This window comes from Ictalurus furcatus, chromosome 19 (assembly GCF_023375685.1).
Source record: "Ictalurus furcatus strain D&B chromosome 19, Billie_1.0, whole genome shotgun sequence".
Taxonomy (NCBI): Eukaryota; Metazoa; Chordata; class Actinopteri; order Siluriformes; family Ictaluridae; genus Ictalurus; species Ictalurus furcatus.
In genome coordinates this window covers 19,759,828-19,776,233 of record NC_071273.1, presented here as the reverse complement: position 1 = coordinate 19,776,233, position 16,406 = coordinate 19,759,828, and the positions used below count along the sequence as shown (strand labels likewise).

The window sequence follows — 16,406 nt, the reverse complement described above, 5'->3', positions numbered from 1 at the left end:
ACAAGAGGATCACACCAGATACTGAAAGCAAAGGTTCACATACTTTTGCCACTCACAGATATGTAATATTGGATCATTTTCCTCAACAAATAAATGACCAAGTATATTTTAGTCTCATTTGTTTAATTTGGTTCTCTTTGTCTACTTTTAGTACTTGTGTGAAAATCTGATGTTTTAAGACATATTTATTCAGATATATAGAAAACTGTAAAGGGTTCACAAACTTTCAAGCACCACTGTACACAACATTAGGCAGGTGGTTTTAATGTTATGGCTGATGGGTGTATAGTCGTGAAAATGATGATGATTTCAACCATAAAGTTCTTCATTCCATTTCAGACCGGATCTATCTGGATACGTTATATGTAATAAAACCGAACTCAAATTTCTCATATGAAAACCAAGCAGGACAAGAACATCTTTAAAATATATAAATGCTTTTTTTTTTTTTTTTTTTTTTTGAAGAAACGGCAGTAATGCAGAACACGGTGAATAACATTTTGTTTATTCAATAAATAAACACAAGACCATACACTCACATAGAAAAAGTAACCCTTTGATAAATAAACATCTGTCCGCACAAGCCGACGTTTGGCTCTTGGCTAACACGTGATCATAATCGAACATGGAAACAGTGCAAGTTTCATAAAATGTGAATGAGAAAGCCGTACTCAGATGTCTGTTAAAATAGTCCGATTTCAGTGTAATGCTTTTCTTCAGTGAACCATAAAAAAAAAAAAAGTTCTATGAATGCACTTTGTCCATAATTGCATTACGTGTACAGATCTACAAATATTCTGACATTATACAGATCCATAGAAGTAAACGTGTGTATGTGTGTGTGTGTGTGTGTGTGCGCTCCCTGTGATGCGCACACGTTTCTGACTCTCCCAGCTCACACCACATGGCCTTCACGATAATACTTGCCCTCTACAGCAGGATGTATTGAGAAGGGTGGCTTGTTTACCCACAAACACCCAATGTTCTCTCGCATTAGACGCACAAAACTGACAGCACGGTTCCATGATGGCCGCCGTACAGGCGCTCGTCAGTCTGAGCCGTCCTCCTGGTTCTGCAGAATGGGATCTGTGGATGGAAACAGAAATAAAAACATTAACACACATATCTAGATTAAAGGAGGAACCGAAGGGAGATAGAAATTCATCTCGCTCGGACCTGTCAGTGTACCGACGGGAAGGACAGAGTCGGTGGTGATGTCGCCGGCCGGGATGAAGCTGCTCGGTGATGGGACGATTAGCACCGCGCCGTCACCTATCCCACTGTTCACCGCGTCCTCCTTTAATTTCGAACTCTATTTTAGAAAAGGGAGAACAGGCCAGACGTGGGTACATGTGTGCAAAACAATGGATCCAATTTTTGTATTTAATTAAAAAATAAATAAATAAATAACAACAATAATAAATAAGATAAAAGTATGAAGTCTTATTATTAGTGCTGTTACAATAATAATAATTATTAATAAATAGTATATTATTAATAAATAGACAGGTGGACTACTATCAAAAGTTGTGATAGAAGATTCAGTTATTATCTAGAACTGAAATAATAGTTGCAACCCAAAGTTAACAGCAACTGTAGAAAAACTACAAACACTTCTTTACTAAATGACAAAAAAATAATTATTACTACATCAATAAAAGTATTATTAATAATATTCAGTTTAGTGGTATTAATGTATTTATTAATATTTATCTATCATCAAGTTACAGAGGTGGAGATCAATATCAAATACTATCAAAGTAGTTATTATTCCGTATTTAATTATTTTCTAGATTTGAATGGCTTTTATCTAAAACAATCTAAAACTAATAACTGCATCAGTCTAATGAAAAGTTTATTAACGGAGTCATGAATCATGTTTTTTTTTTTTATGTTTTCCTTCTGTTTGGGTGTGTAACGTATCTGTTTGTGCATGTATAAGATCTGCAAAGTCCCAACGCTCATTTATTCTAACAGAGAACACTGCTCCAGACCTGCCCGAAACACGTCCTTCAAAGTCCAGGATTGACTTCCGCAAACGTCTACATCACGGTGTGAATTATCAACATCATCCACGAGGAAAGAACCCTAACCCTAGGGGCGTTACATTTCCGACACACACTTGAGGCTTTTGGCCGATCACAATGCAACGGGTCAGCTGGCCAATCAGAGCACTGTCTGCTTTTCAAAAGGAGGGGCTTTGGAGAAATCGGAGCGTTTCAGGTAGCCTGGGAATAGAGGTACTGCAATAATGTACAGCATTTTTGAATATTAAAGCATGTTAACCTATTTTATTACACCCAATAAACAAAATAACGTGTAAAAATCATGATGTGACTCCTTTAAAAATGACGAGTGCTGTTCATATGGTAATAAACGTCTCCACAGCAGTCACATGTTAACAGTGTAACTAGTTTTGTTTCTGTTAGTGGAACATTCAGCAATTAAAAATAAATAAATAAATAAATAAATAAATAAATAAATAACCATCCATCTTCTACCACTTATCCGGGTCATTTAATAATAAATAAATAATCGACTAAATAAATAAACAAATATAACGTGTATCGCAGCACAGATTCATTTCATTATAAAATTCCAGTTGTTTAAATATTAGGCACATTAAGCAAATATGTTGGAGGAAATTATACAGATGTGGCATTCAGAAAGAGAGAGATGCAAACTTTTGAACTGAAATGTTGACTGATTTACACTGGTAAGCTGCACTACTGGACTGTTTTATTACTTGTAATAATGAAGGAACGGCTGCGACACAACACGTCAAATGTCTTTTCACATTTCTTTTTACAATAAATTTCTTCGTTCTCAAACTTTTGCACACAGCTGTGCTTAATGTGCCTAATTTTTTGAACAGTTGGAATATTATGATGATATAAATGAGTGATGGGAATCATGAGGGGGTCTGTGGAAAGGTTTTTACTCGAATGGGCCTCTGGCTGCTGAATGGCTTTAGATGACTGTAATTGTGTCTCTCTACTGGGAGCCATTTCAAGAAATCTGAGAGAATCAAGCAAGTGCTTTAGCTTCAGTAAAACCTGACGTGTGATCTATTAATTCGTGCCCTTAAGTATTATAAGGTTCTATACAGATTAAGAATGAATAGTCCAAGAATGTTTTATACTGAGCCATGAGGATCTACATCAGGCTGAATAAGTCCCAGGTTTCCCGGTACCTTATCTGCCGAGTCCTCTTGCATGTCTTTAGAGCTTTGCTCACTCGACTCGTCCCCTTCCTTCGAGCACTCCGGCCCCTCGGCAGCCTCTTCGTTGGCCAAGTCCTGCTCTGGCGTCAACTCTGATTGGTCAAGAGGGTCGGGAAGGTCTTCTGATGTCACTGTCTGGATTATGATCCCAGGGTGAGACATTTGCACTGTAACGTTGTCGCTCAGGCCGTCTCCCTGTGTGAGACATCAAAATATATCATTCATCATCAGTTATTAAAACCAGTCATTATTAAAGCATTCGAACGAGTAAAGAAACACTCACGCCGAGGCTGTGTAAGATGATCTGCTCTGGTGAGCCAGGCGATCCGGCGGCTGCGAGTGTAACGGTGGAATTGGCGGAGAGTGTGAGCGGAAGGCCCTGATTGGACCCCGTCTGGAGGTAATAGGTACCAGGGGTGCCGGTGGGCTGCAAGTGGAAGGACTACAGAAGAGGAGAAAGATAACGAGTAGAGATTAACACTTAAGCACAGACCTTATGGTCTTTAACTACATAAATACACCCAAACCCTGGATTCTCACCATTCCCTAGTCCTAAACAACATGAATTCACGTCAAGCACCACAACAAGAGTCCCTAAGAAATTGAGAAGCAATAGAAAAACCCAGATTATTGTTAAAAAGATGGATTAACACGTGTTAACCATAAAACTTTAGCTATTCTTCTTCTTCTTCTTAATTATTATTATTATTATTATTATTATTATTATTATACACACTGTTAAGGATGAATGTATGGAAAATGATATTTTTTCCGTTATATTACCTTTTGATATTATCAGAACAGTATGGAATTTAATGTACTCATTGGAGGATGTTGCATTTCTCAAGACTCAGGTGTTAATGAAAACCTCCTCACAGAGTCTGATAAGTGCAGTAAAGACATGAGACATCCTAGAGAAGATGGGATGAAAACATGGCATCGACTGCATCAACATGGCATCGATTCAAAGGTATCTCCAATCTACATCCATACGATGGAGTGATAACTCTGAATAGCTTACTGACTCGGTCAGAACAAGCTACACTTTCCAGAGCCTTGGGTGAAGCCATAGGTGAAGACAAAAAATATTGATGCTGCATGGACTTCACAATCAAGCAAATGCACGTGTCAGCTGCGGGAAAATCAGAAGCTGTGCTCAGAGTGCAAACGAACCATTTGTAATACATGAAGCACGCTTCAGAGTAACCTGGCGCAACGATTCAGGCATTGATTACATCAGAGATGACAGTATGGATAACAGCAACCACGGCGCTTTGAAACAAGCTCTTCTGAACGGGACAAGAACTGACTTGTTAAATGCCTAATGCCATGCTGAAGGGCAGAAAAGACACCAAAGAACTTCAATGGTCTGCACTTATATAGCGCTTTTAACCTTAGCGGTTCCAAAGTTTACTGTTTACACTGTGTCTCATTCACCCATTCACACACACACACACACACACACCAATGGTAGCAGAGCTGCCATGCAAGGCGCTAACTTGCCATCGGGAGCAACTTGGGGTTCAGCGTCTTCTTCAAGCAAGCTTTGTGTCAAGCTCCAGCCACTGAAATTCCAGACACCAACCCAACCTCTCATCCTGTATGTTCACGAGCGTGATGGAGAGAACATGGAGAGATGAACAGACCAGTCTCGTGTTATTCAGCAAAGCTGGATGAAGTGTCACAAGTGACGTCGTCTCGTGAAGTGCTAGCCTCGGGGGCTTCGCCAGCTAATACTTCAGCACAGCATGCAGAACTGAAGGCACTTATTGTACCATGTAACCTAGCCAACGGGCTAACAGCGAACATCTACACAGACTTTAGATACGCTTTTGGAGTGTCTCATGATTTTGGGCAGATGTGGAAGAACAGAGGTTTCTTGACTGCTGCTGGACCTTCGATAAAGAACAGACAGTTGGTCCAAGAGTTACTAGCTGTAGTAAAGAAGTGTCCGGTAATAGAGTCAAAGCACACAAGAAGTAAAAAGAAAGGACGAGCAGACGAGGCTGAAAAGTTTAAAAAAAAAAAAAGTTCTTACTTTTTTTTTTTTTTTTTTCCCCATATCAGTACAGTATAGTATTTCATTTTCAGACTTACTGGAGGATGTTAAACATTTCTCAAGACTCATGTGTTAATGAAAACCTCCTCACTGGGCATACTGTATATTGTGCACAGGAATGTGTTTACCAGGGCCTAGGAGACAGTTTTATATTTGTGCTGACCTTGGCTTGGGTAAGATTGTTTTAGCTAAAGGGCTTTTTGGTATGTAGGCAGTTGAGGACTAAACCTTGAAGGGACAACACCTGTGTATGTAAATGAAGCTTCAATAAAACTATTCCGCTTCTCCAAGTTTGTGCCTGCTTGCAAAGAAATCCAGAAAATGACTTCTCAACCCATTTTTGTGGTATTTCATTGACGGTTAGAAAGCTCTTTGTGTGACCCTAATGAGCTCAGAATGCTCTTAATTTCCATTCATTTGCATCAAATACAACTTCCCTAAACAAATGACATCTGGATAACAGGATTTGGGTGTAACCCTGAAACGTCCATGTGCACGTTAACACTCACTGGCAGAAGTTCAAACGTCTGCAGCGCGCCGGGGTTCAGTGTAATCGTCCCGCTTTCAGAGCTCCCGCTCGTGTTGTCTGAAGAAGCTACACACAAGAGACACAAGCTCAACACGCAGCTCTGTACGCAGGGTTAAATACGGTGTGTTACAGGACTATACTCACAGACGTGTGTGATCTGTACAGGGATCTGTACGGGGATCTGTAACGCGGTGACTGGGCTGGACGAGGCGTGAACGGAGCGCGAGCCCACCACCACCACTTTATTCACTGTGGACGACGGAGCTTCCACAACATCCTGCAGTCCTTTCAGCAAGACTGTACACACACAGTTTTTTGTAAATGATTCTTGTTATACCACAGAACTGTTGAATTCTCAACTCTGATTGGTCAGGTGTTGATTACATTTCTATAACAGCAGCTTTGACAGATGTCCAAGCAAGACACATGTTTATATTAATGCGCTCGTTGTTATACGTTATTGCTTCTATACTTACACAGGGACTTATATGTCATATATAAAAAAGTGATTAAAGCGTGTATAATTATTGATACTGTGACATTCGCATTAACACTTTTAGAAGGAGTCTCCAGCGTCAGTGCTTTGTAAAAGTCAGAGGTAAAGCTGTTCTATTACGTTTTCTGTCCTCTGGACAAAGGGCTTTGCACTTTTTGCCTTTTTCCTCTTTATTAACTTCAAGAGAGAGTAAATAAAGGCTGGTAAGAGAACAACTGTTTATAGCTGCTATAATGTAAGTGATAACAAGAACTAACTTTTTTTCCCCCAGCATTAAATTGAACTATAAATGGATAAAAAGTGCAGCAATTTTCCACCTGTAAATAGCCTCAGATTTTTTTTTTTTTTTTTAACTACATCACTGAATAATTGGGACCAACTAAATAATAACCATTTACCAATTATTAATAAAACCATTTACCAGTTAATAATACCACCATTTGGACCATGATTGTGGGGGTAAATACAAACTTCATCCGTTCCTGGCTGCATGTACAGGATTAAATATACATGGCCTCACTCTTGGGAAGCAACTTTCATCCTTTTCCTCCTCTAACAATTTTACGGGATAAGCATCGATATCGGACTCCATGTTTGTTTTAGCATGCACGTTTTATTTCTCCCCACGAACCAATCAAAAATCATTTCGCTCAGAAATACGTCACGCTGCTGAAGGAAAACGTGTTTGAATTTCCGTTTCATGTTGGCTTTAAGAATAATTCGATTCGGTTCAATACACTAAAACATCTATCCAAGCTTAATACAATGCCTGGAAAGTATTTCTAAAACACGTCTAGTGTTGCTCAGACATTTCTGTTAGATGTCTAATCTCCTCACGTTAGTTATTAGCATTAAAATGGGCCTTTTTGTTTGTTTAAACATGTTTACTGTTGATCAAATGAGACTAATTCAGTGTTTAGCATTTAAAAATGACCAACGAAGCTCTCCAAGTTCTTTTGTGCGTCTGAGCGCACCAGAGAAAATGAACAGACTGCTACACAACATGTATAATGTTCAGAATGTATGGGTTACAACCGAATGTAGCTACCATTCAGATGTAAATCTATTTTTTATCTCGGTAGCATATTTAACAACAGAAAATTACTCTTAGTCTAGATCTATAGTAAGAACCTATGTTATGTAATATATGTACTGGATATTGTTTTGGGTTTTTTTTAAGCTCACCAGGAAACGGAAGGTCTTTGTGGTTGGCCACTTGTCTTTTAATGGTCCACCATTTGCTCCGGAGCCACTGAGGAGAGCGAACGCTGCTCCATCCCTCAGCCAAAATATCCCAGTTTATTTCGTTCTCATCTTCCACCACCAGCTCAATGATCCTGCACACACTTTCAATTATTATCCATCACTCACTCACAAAGAATTCAGCTATATCTAAACATCTCTCCTTGCTCAAATGCTTAGGTCTCTCTCTCTCTCTCTCTTTCTCACACACAGACCTGCGGATGAGGTTGATATCGTCCTCTTTGGTCCACTCTGTGCCTCCGCTCTGTTTCCAGTTCAGGTAGTTGAGCCATTTGGAGCGGCACTGTTTCTCCGAGCGCGTGCCAACCAGATCAGCCACTGATGCCCAGGACACGCCCTGAGTCACCACATCACCAGCCTCGGTGCCTGTTAGCTCATGCACAACCTCCGTCAGCCTCCTCTCTTCTTCCTCTGTCCATTTACCTGAGCAGAAGGGACAGAATTAATAACAATAAACGGAACACACTCAGAAAGCGTTATCTGCACTCTCGCACATATATTAGCTCACAGACATCCACGATTGGCTAGCGTCACTGTGACTGACATTAGAGAGAGTACAATATCCCTCCCACCCAGAAAACACGTCCAATATTCCTCACTGGTCTCACGGCAATGGATGTTTCATGCTACTCCTTAGTACGTTAATCTGTCAATCAACCTTGGTGGGTTTATAAAGGTTTATGAAAAAGTTAGAATAATCCACGATCATATAAAAGCACACAAAAAGATAAAATTCATTCCAATAAAAAAATTAAACCAAAAAAAAAAAAATAAATCCCTGTTTTGCTCAAACACGTTTCATTCATTCATTCATTCATTCATTCATTCATTTATTTATTTATTTGTATTCTCATTTTATTATCTTTTTTTTTTCTCTCCCAGTTTTAGTCTATAGTAAGATCAGATCATCTGTCACACAACCGTAAAAACACACGATCTGAAAGTTTTGGACCAAAAATGACCTTCTGGTTTTCAAAAATGCCAAAAAAATTAACAAATGAGTAGAGGAAGTTTTCCAAAACACCTTTCCATTACAGACTGGAAAAAATGCCTGAAAGCACAACATCCAGGTTAATAATAATAAAAGTGCTTTTTTCGTTTACCTCAATTTAGCATTATAATGAATTATTTACTTTATTGATCGGTTAAAATTTTTTAAAAGGACAAAAAGCAAATAAAATTATTAAAGTTAATAAAGTTTGGCCAAGAAGCTTCATTTTAGTTTATCACTACATGAAGTACATATGAACAAAGACATCAATACTTTTCGTTTTGTCTACTCGAGTCCTCCACACGCGAGGCCTCTTGCGAATCTGCAAAATCTAAATCTAGACACTTGCCGCATCTCAGTTCCCGTACTATCCGTCCTAAATAGTATCCGAGATGAGAATTAGACTGTCCCAAACGGTAGTATATCCAAATGAGTATCTCAAAAGGTACCCGCATTTTTTTTGGTGACGGTTTGCTTCACCGAATTCAAGGACACTTTGTTAGAGAAGTGTAAATGAAATAAATCAAGGGAATGGTAAGTTAATTGATAGAGTATAAAAGCTATAAGGAATAACGAATGAAGAAAAGCTGAAATGCAATGAGGATTGTGTTTACAGTGACGGTGTGTGTAACTAGGCATGAACGACCTCTTCCGTTACATGCTCTGACCTGTATGGCACGTGTCCTTCATGAGTCTGCAACGGTCCTTCACTGACGACGCACTGCGTCCGAGAGCTGCCCCGATGGTGGCCCAGTCGTTTCCATGCTTCTGCCTTAGTCTGATCAGATAAACACCAACACTTACATAAAAACAAGTCCATCATCAAACCCTCAGACTCGGAACACAGACTGCAGGTAAGACACAGGTACTCACTCTTTCAGTTTATCGATTTCCTCTTGCGTGTATCTGCAAACAGTAAAAACTCTCTCAGTATCAGGACAGACGCGTGAGCGCGACTTAAACCTAGCGCTCGTCATCGCTTCAGAGCGTCTGCGTACTCACTTGCCTACGTGGTTGCGATTGTCATACATGCGCAGCACGCGTCTGTAAACTGCGAACAGGGGACGGTTCAAACCCCACGCGATGCTACGGTAAAAATCCTTTCGCTCTTCTTTTGACATCTCAAAGATGATCTCTGAAGGGTCCTGAATCCCCCGGTTCTGTATTCAGAAGAAAGAAGACATACAAGAACATGCTCAGTGACCATAAACTGCTCGAGTCAGGTCTTCTTTATAACGCTTCATTTGGATATGGAAAGTGTAGTGGAGGTGCTCGCAATAAAAAAAAAAAAAAGGGATTAAATACAACTGATGCAAAAGTTTTGCCTCCCCCATGGATTTTGAATAGGGCAAAAAAAAAAAGAAGTTCAAGATGTGTTTTTCTTATTTATTATAATCAATTAAAAATCTTTGAAGCCTAAAAAACACTACATGTTTTATTGGTATAAAATGATCCAACGCTTTATCCTAAAGGTACGCTCATTTAGGAGATCGTTCAGTTTCAGTGAGAGCTGGCGACTTCCGGAGACATGAGCGACGGCCACCGTTGATGACTAGATGTGGGCGTGTCCAGAGAAGTTGAACTTTATGCAAATTTGGAGCTATGTGGTGCAGCGACTACCAATGGGAGTGAAGACAGTAGAGCGCACGTGATCGGAGACCCGCCGTGCTGCTTGCGAATTTTATATACAAACGCTCTCCCTCCAGAATGTTTCATTTTAGCAGCAAGAAAACTGCTCGGTTGTTGAAAGTGGAATGCTAGTTGTGCCGCGCACTGATAACGGTTACTATGGCAACCAGTAGTCACCAGTACAGCGACTGGCGACTTGTAGCGAAAAACTCGCTGTATGCATGAATGTACCTTAACTCGTCTTCCTTGTATATAGTGGCATTAGATTTCTCCTAATTGAACGGCTAGTCTAATTTGTCTTAAGTTTAGGGATTTGGCATGGATGACTTTCTTTCAGGTCTTTAACAGGAAATAACAGAATTTAACAACATTTCCAATCATTTTGTATGTGTAATTGAAACGAAGACGCGATATAAACGATATTAACTGTAATCTGTACAAAAGATTGCAGTAACTCGTCGCCAATTATACAATTTGAATCCGAGTCTTCTTACGCGTAAAACCTTACGCAATTTACTCGTAGGATACGCAGGTTTTTCCAAACTAACTGGATCATATTTATTGAACACACATGTCTAGTCATTTCTCCTGAGAATGATTTATGTTTATATTCGTTGGTATCCAACGTAATAAACAAGGCCCGTTGTAGTTTGAATCCTGACAAAACTGGCTCATTGATACTAGCCAATCATGGGTGTCCGTGAGCTCATGTATGCAGAAGAGGGTAGACAGCACTTTCCACCGATTGATGCGGCATGAGCAGCAGTTTGAAAAGATGACGCTTCATGCGTCTTAGGATTTCAGTGATTTCCGGTTTTAATATTGCTGCTCATATTGTATGTCCCTAACTGTTTCATTAAACGAGTGAGTTTACCTTGAGGTAGTTTTCAATGTTACTCATCAATATATCAATCTCCTCCTTCGACCACATCCCTTGTTTCCACTTGTGACCTAAACACAGAGTGACACAGAGTGTTATAAAACCTACGTCATGTTAGCACCTGAATCCTGCCACTACGGTTCAGTTTAGTGCGCCGCGTGTACCTTTGTTCACTAACGTGTTCTTGTCCTCTTTCGTCGTAAACCAGGCTTGGCTGACTGCCGTCACGTCGTTAGTTTTACGTGTGGAGGACAACTCATCCTGCTTACAATACACACAGATCAGAAAGCACTTCACACAGCACAATATGTCTTCAGTGTTTAGCAAGCAAGAATTCACGCATCAATTATGTGGCTCAGGCTATACACCCACAGCTGAATACCTTCGATTGCTCTCCGCTGTCCTGATCCAGATCCAGATCGTCGTTCATTTCCGTCGCCGTCATCGTCACCTCGAAGCTCTCCTCGCGCTCCGAAACTGAAACATAAACGTAAGGGGTAAATATTCGCTTCAAGTGTTTGTGGTGTGTGGTTTTTAAACTGCGAGGACTTACGTGGAAGTGCGACGACCGAGTAAGCAGACGGCGTGGAGGCGGGGTCGTCTGTCTCCTCGCTGGACAAACGCAACCGTTTATGAATGGGATCGTGTTCCTCGTCCGGCCCCAACGGCCCGTCATCTGCAAAAAAGCATTTGAATACAAGTGCAAAAGTTATGCTGCGTTAAAGCGCACCCATTATGCTTTTGAATCGTGCCTAATTTTGTTTTAAAAAGGTCTCATACAATAGATTTGATGCATCCAAGGTCAAAAAACACTTTAACGTGCTCATAATTTAAACTGCAGCATTTCCTTTTGCACCCCCAGTGTCACAAACGACTCGTTAAATGATTCGTTCTAAAGGATTCGCTCTACACTCCTCCTTTCAGAGAGCATACTCTGCTCTGATTGGTCAGACGTCCCAGTCTGTTGTGATTGGTCTACCGCTGTCTGCGTGTTTCAAAAAGGAAACGCCCACTACCGTAACGAGTTTCAGCTCCGTCTGTCAGCGAGCAGCCGATGAAGACCAGAGGCGGGGCTTTTTGTTACAAACCTACGTAGGTTAGTACAGGAAGTAAAGTCTGGAATCACTAACGACTCGTTTCAGCTGTTCAGAATCGATTCCTTCTTTTGGGAGTCAATAACCCTTTGTCGTGCGCTTTGATTTTTGAAACTTTGCAGATGTTTTTACATTCACAAACAGCTCTATAGAACACTACATGAAAGGTAATATTTGAAAAACCGTCATAGGTGCACTTTAATTATTTGGCCTTCATTGTGTGATTTAACAGCTTTCATATTAAGGCTGTTAATGTTAGAGTTAAGAGCGAATCAAAGGAATTGTTGATCTAAGTTTTATTTAATCTCAATTTTAAATCCCGACCTCAGATTAATACCGAAGCCCTAAGAGGCCGTGCATTATTATTTTTTTTCTTTCTGGTTTTCTCTACATAAGAGAAGTTCTTTTCTTGTGAGAAAATCCCGTGCCTTGTGAATAGGACTAGTGTTGCATGCACGTTGGTGTCTTTGCCATCACCGTGACATTAATGTTGTAGATCACTGACAGACAAGGAGCTATTTCAGCTTGACCGAGTCCCCAATCAAAGTAACAACGAATTTGTTCATCCATGATGCTGCAGGATTGCAGTAAGCTTTTGCTGCCTCCAGATCAATAAAAAAAACACGTTATGTCGAGTACACAGAAAAATTAAGTCAAGATGTTATGCCAATATCACGAGAAAATTAATTTGTGATATCACCCATCATCATGTGTGTATGTATATACACACACACACACACACATATATATACATATATATATACACACATATATATATATATATATATATATAATGTGTGTGTGTGTGTGTGTATATACATATATATAATATATATATATATTATATATAATCACATCCCATAATCAAAGCCCTCCTCTTGAGATGAATCATTACATACATTTCTCCTCGCTTTTGAGTGAAACCTGGCATCAAAACGTTTTCTTTAAATAACGTGTGGATTTCTACTGCCATGCCAGATATTTAAAGCACTTCAGGCGAAGATTAAAATGGATCCCTAACTGAACATTTAAATCTTTCCACTTATTAAACTAAAACCAGGATTATACAATCCTGATCATTTTTAAGCAAGCTTTAAAGTGTGGTGCAACTGAAGTATTAGATGTACGGTGTCAAATTGAAAAATGAATCAGAGTTACAGCGTAACTGTAGATTCTGTACTATTTTTTTTTTTTTAGATTTGTTTAACTGTAAGCAAATGTTTGATATTGACCACGTTAACCTCTTTGTACAAAAGGTCAGATTTGTCATGTCTAATCTCTTCTATTGAAGTATGTGGTCAGACGACACTTATCCTTTTCAGGGTCACGGGGGAACCTGGAGTCTATCCCAGGGAGCATCGGGCACATGGTGGGGTACACCCTGGACAGCGTGCCAATCCATCGCTGGGTACGATCACATACACATTCACACACCCATTCATACACTACGGACACTTTAGACATGCCAATCAGCCTACCATGCATGTCTTTGACTGGGGGAGGAAACCGGAGTACCCAGATGAAACCCCCGCAGCACGGGGAGAACATGCAAACTCCGCACACACAGGGCCACGGTGGGAATCGAACCCCCGACCCTGGAGGTGTGAGGTGAACATGCTAACCACAAAGCCACCGTGTGCCCAGAAACTCTGAAATACATGTCAATATTGAAAAAATTCTACTTTTCACTCAAGTTGTCGTCAATAACAGAATTTTCACTAGTGCTCTCAGACTTTTGGACTCCACTGCATGTCCATGCTCATTCACACACACACACACACACTGACCGTTCTGAGCACAGTGCAGGATGATGGTGCCGTCAGTGTCCTGTGTGAAAGTGACAGAACTGACAGAGTCCAAAGCCACGGAGCCCGAGACATCTCCTGCGTTCATGCTCAGCCTGAGAGACGAACAGAGAAACACACTGGAACTTGAATATGATCCAATACTGAACATGTGTATCTTTGATGATATGAGACAGACACACTGACGTGTATTTTAGTCAGTGAACATGTTGTGGTTTTGGCTGTATCATATTGAAATGACAATAAAGCCACTTGACTTGACATGAGAGAAATTGTCTTAAAGCACAGCGTCATCGCGGCTTACTTCAACAGCGGAGGTCAGTATCGGATCTGTATCAGGTATCGGATCTGTATCAGGTATCAGGTAATACTCACAGCTCTGATACATTCCTATTTGGCTGATGATTTACAATTGGCTGGGATTTGAAGTCATGATCTTCTGATCAGTAGCCCAAAGCTTTAGTTATTGAACTTTAGCAAAAGTTCAATAGTTTATAACAATTTAACCTACTACTAATAATAATGATCATAGATTTATTTCACATCTTCAGTAGAAAGAGGACTGAATATTTCCTATGAAACATTTGGCTTTTCTGAAGATGTTAGCGATGTAAAAAATAAATTCAAGATCATCTGTAACTTTATTTATTTTTTCTAAAACTGAAGCAAGATAGTGAGTAAATGAAGTGTAGTCTGCTCAGAAGACAGTGTCCATGCTTCAGTGTGTCAGTAGCTGCAGGCTGCAGTAGAATAATGTAGCAGAGAAAGAGAAAATCAGACGCCATGTTCGCTCGGAAATGCCGCTGCATGCCGCCGGTGACTTCCACATCGGTGTGGCGGTGTTTAAATGGCCGCAGATTTCATTACACAAACACGATTTACACAACTCGAGCTCTCTGAGGGTTCATTTTAATGTTTGATTTTACTACTTACTTCCTGTTTTGGGTCCGGGCACTTCGCAGGGACCAGGATGAGCCAAATACCAGGATGGAAAAAAAGGAGCCTCTTTTTCACAGGCCGGAAACAAGCAGTAGTCACTTCCGGTATAAATAGCACCGACTTGTCGGGGAATTAAATGTTACTGACTAATAATATATGACCCAAAATATGATATTTTAAATAGATATTCTTCACATTAAATTATTTTAAATGTATTTCAGTAAATATAAGTTCTCATTGCAGATTGGGCTTTGTGTTTACATATTTTTATTTCTTTTTGGAAACAGCAGCACCTTGTGGCTATAGTCAGCAATGCTTCCTAATAAAAATGGTTAGGCTACAATTATTTATTTACATACATATTTTTTTTTTTACATTTATTAATCCATCCATCCATCTTCTATACTGCTTATCCTTTTCTTCAGGGTCACGGGGAACCTGGAGCCTATCCCAGGGAGCATCGGGCACAAGGCGGGGTACACCCTGGAAAGGCTGCCAATCCATCGCAGGGCACAATACATTTATTAATAATATATCTAAATTTTGAACTAGATAATAATCTAATTCTAAGACCATACACTATCCACCATACACTACATACCATACACTATACACCATACACTGTACACCACACACTATACACTATACACCATACACCATACATCGTACACTGTACACCACACACAATACACTATACACCATACAGTATACACCATATACCATACACTGTACACCATACACTACACACCATGCACTATACGCAATACACTATAAGCCATACACCATACACTATATACCATACACCATACATTATACACAATATACTACACACCATACACTATAAGCCGTACACCATACACCATACAGCATACACTATACACCATACACTATATACTATACACCATACATTATACACAATATACAACACACCATACACCATACACTATAAGCCATACACTATACACCATACACCATACACTATACATTGTGCACTATACACCATACACCATACACTATACAAAATACACTATACACAATACACTATAAGCCATACACTATACACCATACACAATATACTACACACCATACATCATACACCGTATACTATACACCATAAAATATACATTGTGCACTATACACCATACACCATACACTATACACCATACACTATATACCATACAATATACACTATACACTACACAATATACACTATACACCACACACTCTATACACCATATACAGTCAAGTGGAAAAAATAAGTACACCCCATGGAAATTGTTGGGTTTTTGACATGTTTGGACAAGCAAATATTTGATGCACTTTGAAACAGTGAGTATTCATAGAGGTGATGCACTCTATAAAATAACACATAAAATTTACATTTCGTTGTAATTTTCACAAATTAAATTAACAAAAAAACAAACAAACAGATTAGTCACATGGAAGAAGTAAGTACACCCCTACATTTATCACACCTTAAAATCCATAAAATTAAAAA

The 16,406-nt window shown here is 39.6% G+C and overlaps 1 protein-coding gene across 3 annotated transcripts; it reads right to left on the bottom strand.

Annotated features, from left to right (window-relative positions):
- Positions 1-34: 34 nt before the first annotated feature.
- dmtf1 (cyclin D binding myb-like transcription factor 1) lies at positions 35-15,169 on the bottom strand. 3 transcript variants are annotated; one of them, XM_053650431.1, is made up of 17 exons: positions 14,903-15,169; positions 13,952-14,064; positions 11,624-11,746; positions 11,453-11,547; positions 11,235-11,334; positions 11,065-11,141; positions 9,564-9,721; positions 9,435-9,467; positions 9,230-9,339; positions 7,765-7,993; positions 7,493-7,653; positions 5,956-6,108; positions 5,792-5,877; positions 3,507-3,665; positions 3,194-3,418; positions 1,177-1,312; positions 35-1,086 (listed from the first exon to the last, which is right to left on the bottom strand). In XM_053650431.1, the coding sequence occupies exons 2-17, from the start codon at positions 14,055-14,057 to the stop codon at positions 1,049-1,051; spliced, it is 1,989 nt and encodes a 662-aa protein (XP_053506406.1). In that variant the 5' UTR covers positions 14,058-14,064; positions 14,903-15,169; the 3' UTR covers positions 35-1,048. The 3 variants fall into 3 exon arrangements, with proteins under 3 accessions (XP_053506406.1, XP_053506407.1, XP_053506408.1); XM_053650432.1 differs by having other exon boundaries at positions 11,235-11,331; positions 14,903-15,168; XM_053650433.1 differs by having other exon boundaries at positions 7,493-7,644; positions 14,903-15,167.
- Positions 15,170-16,406: the final 1,237 nt, after the last annotated feature.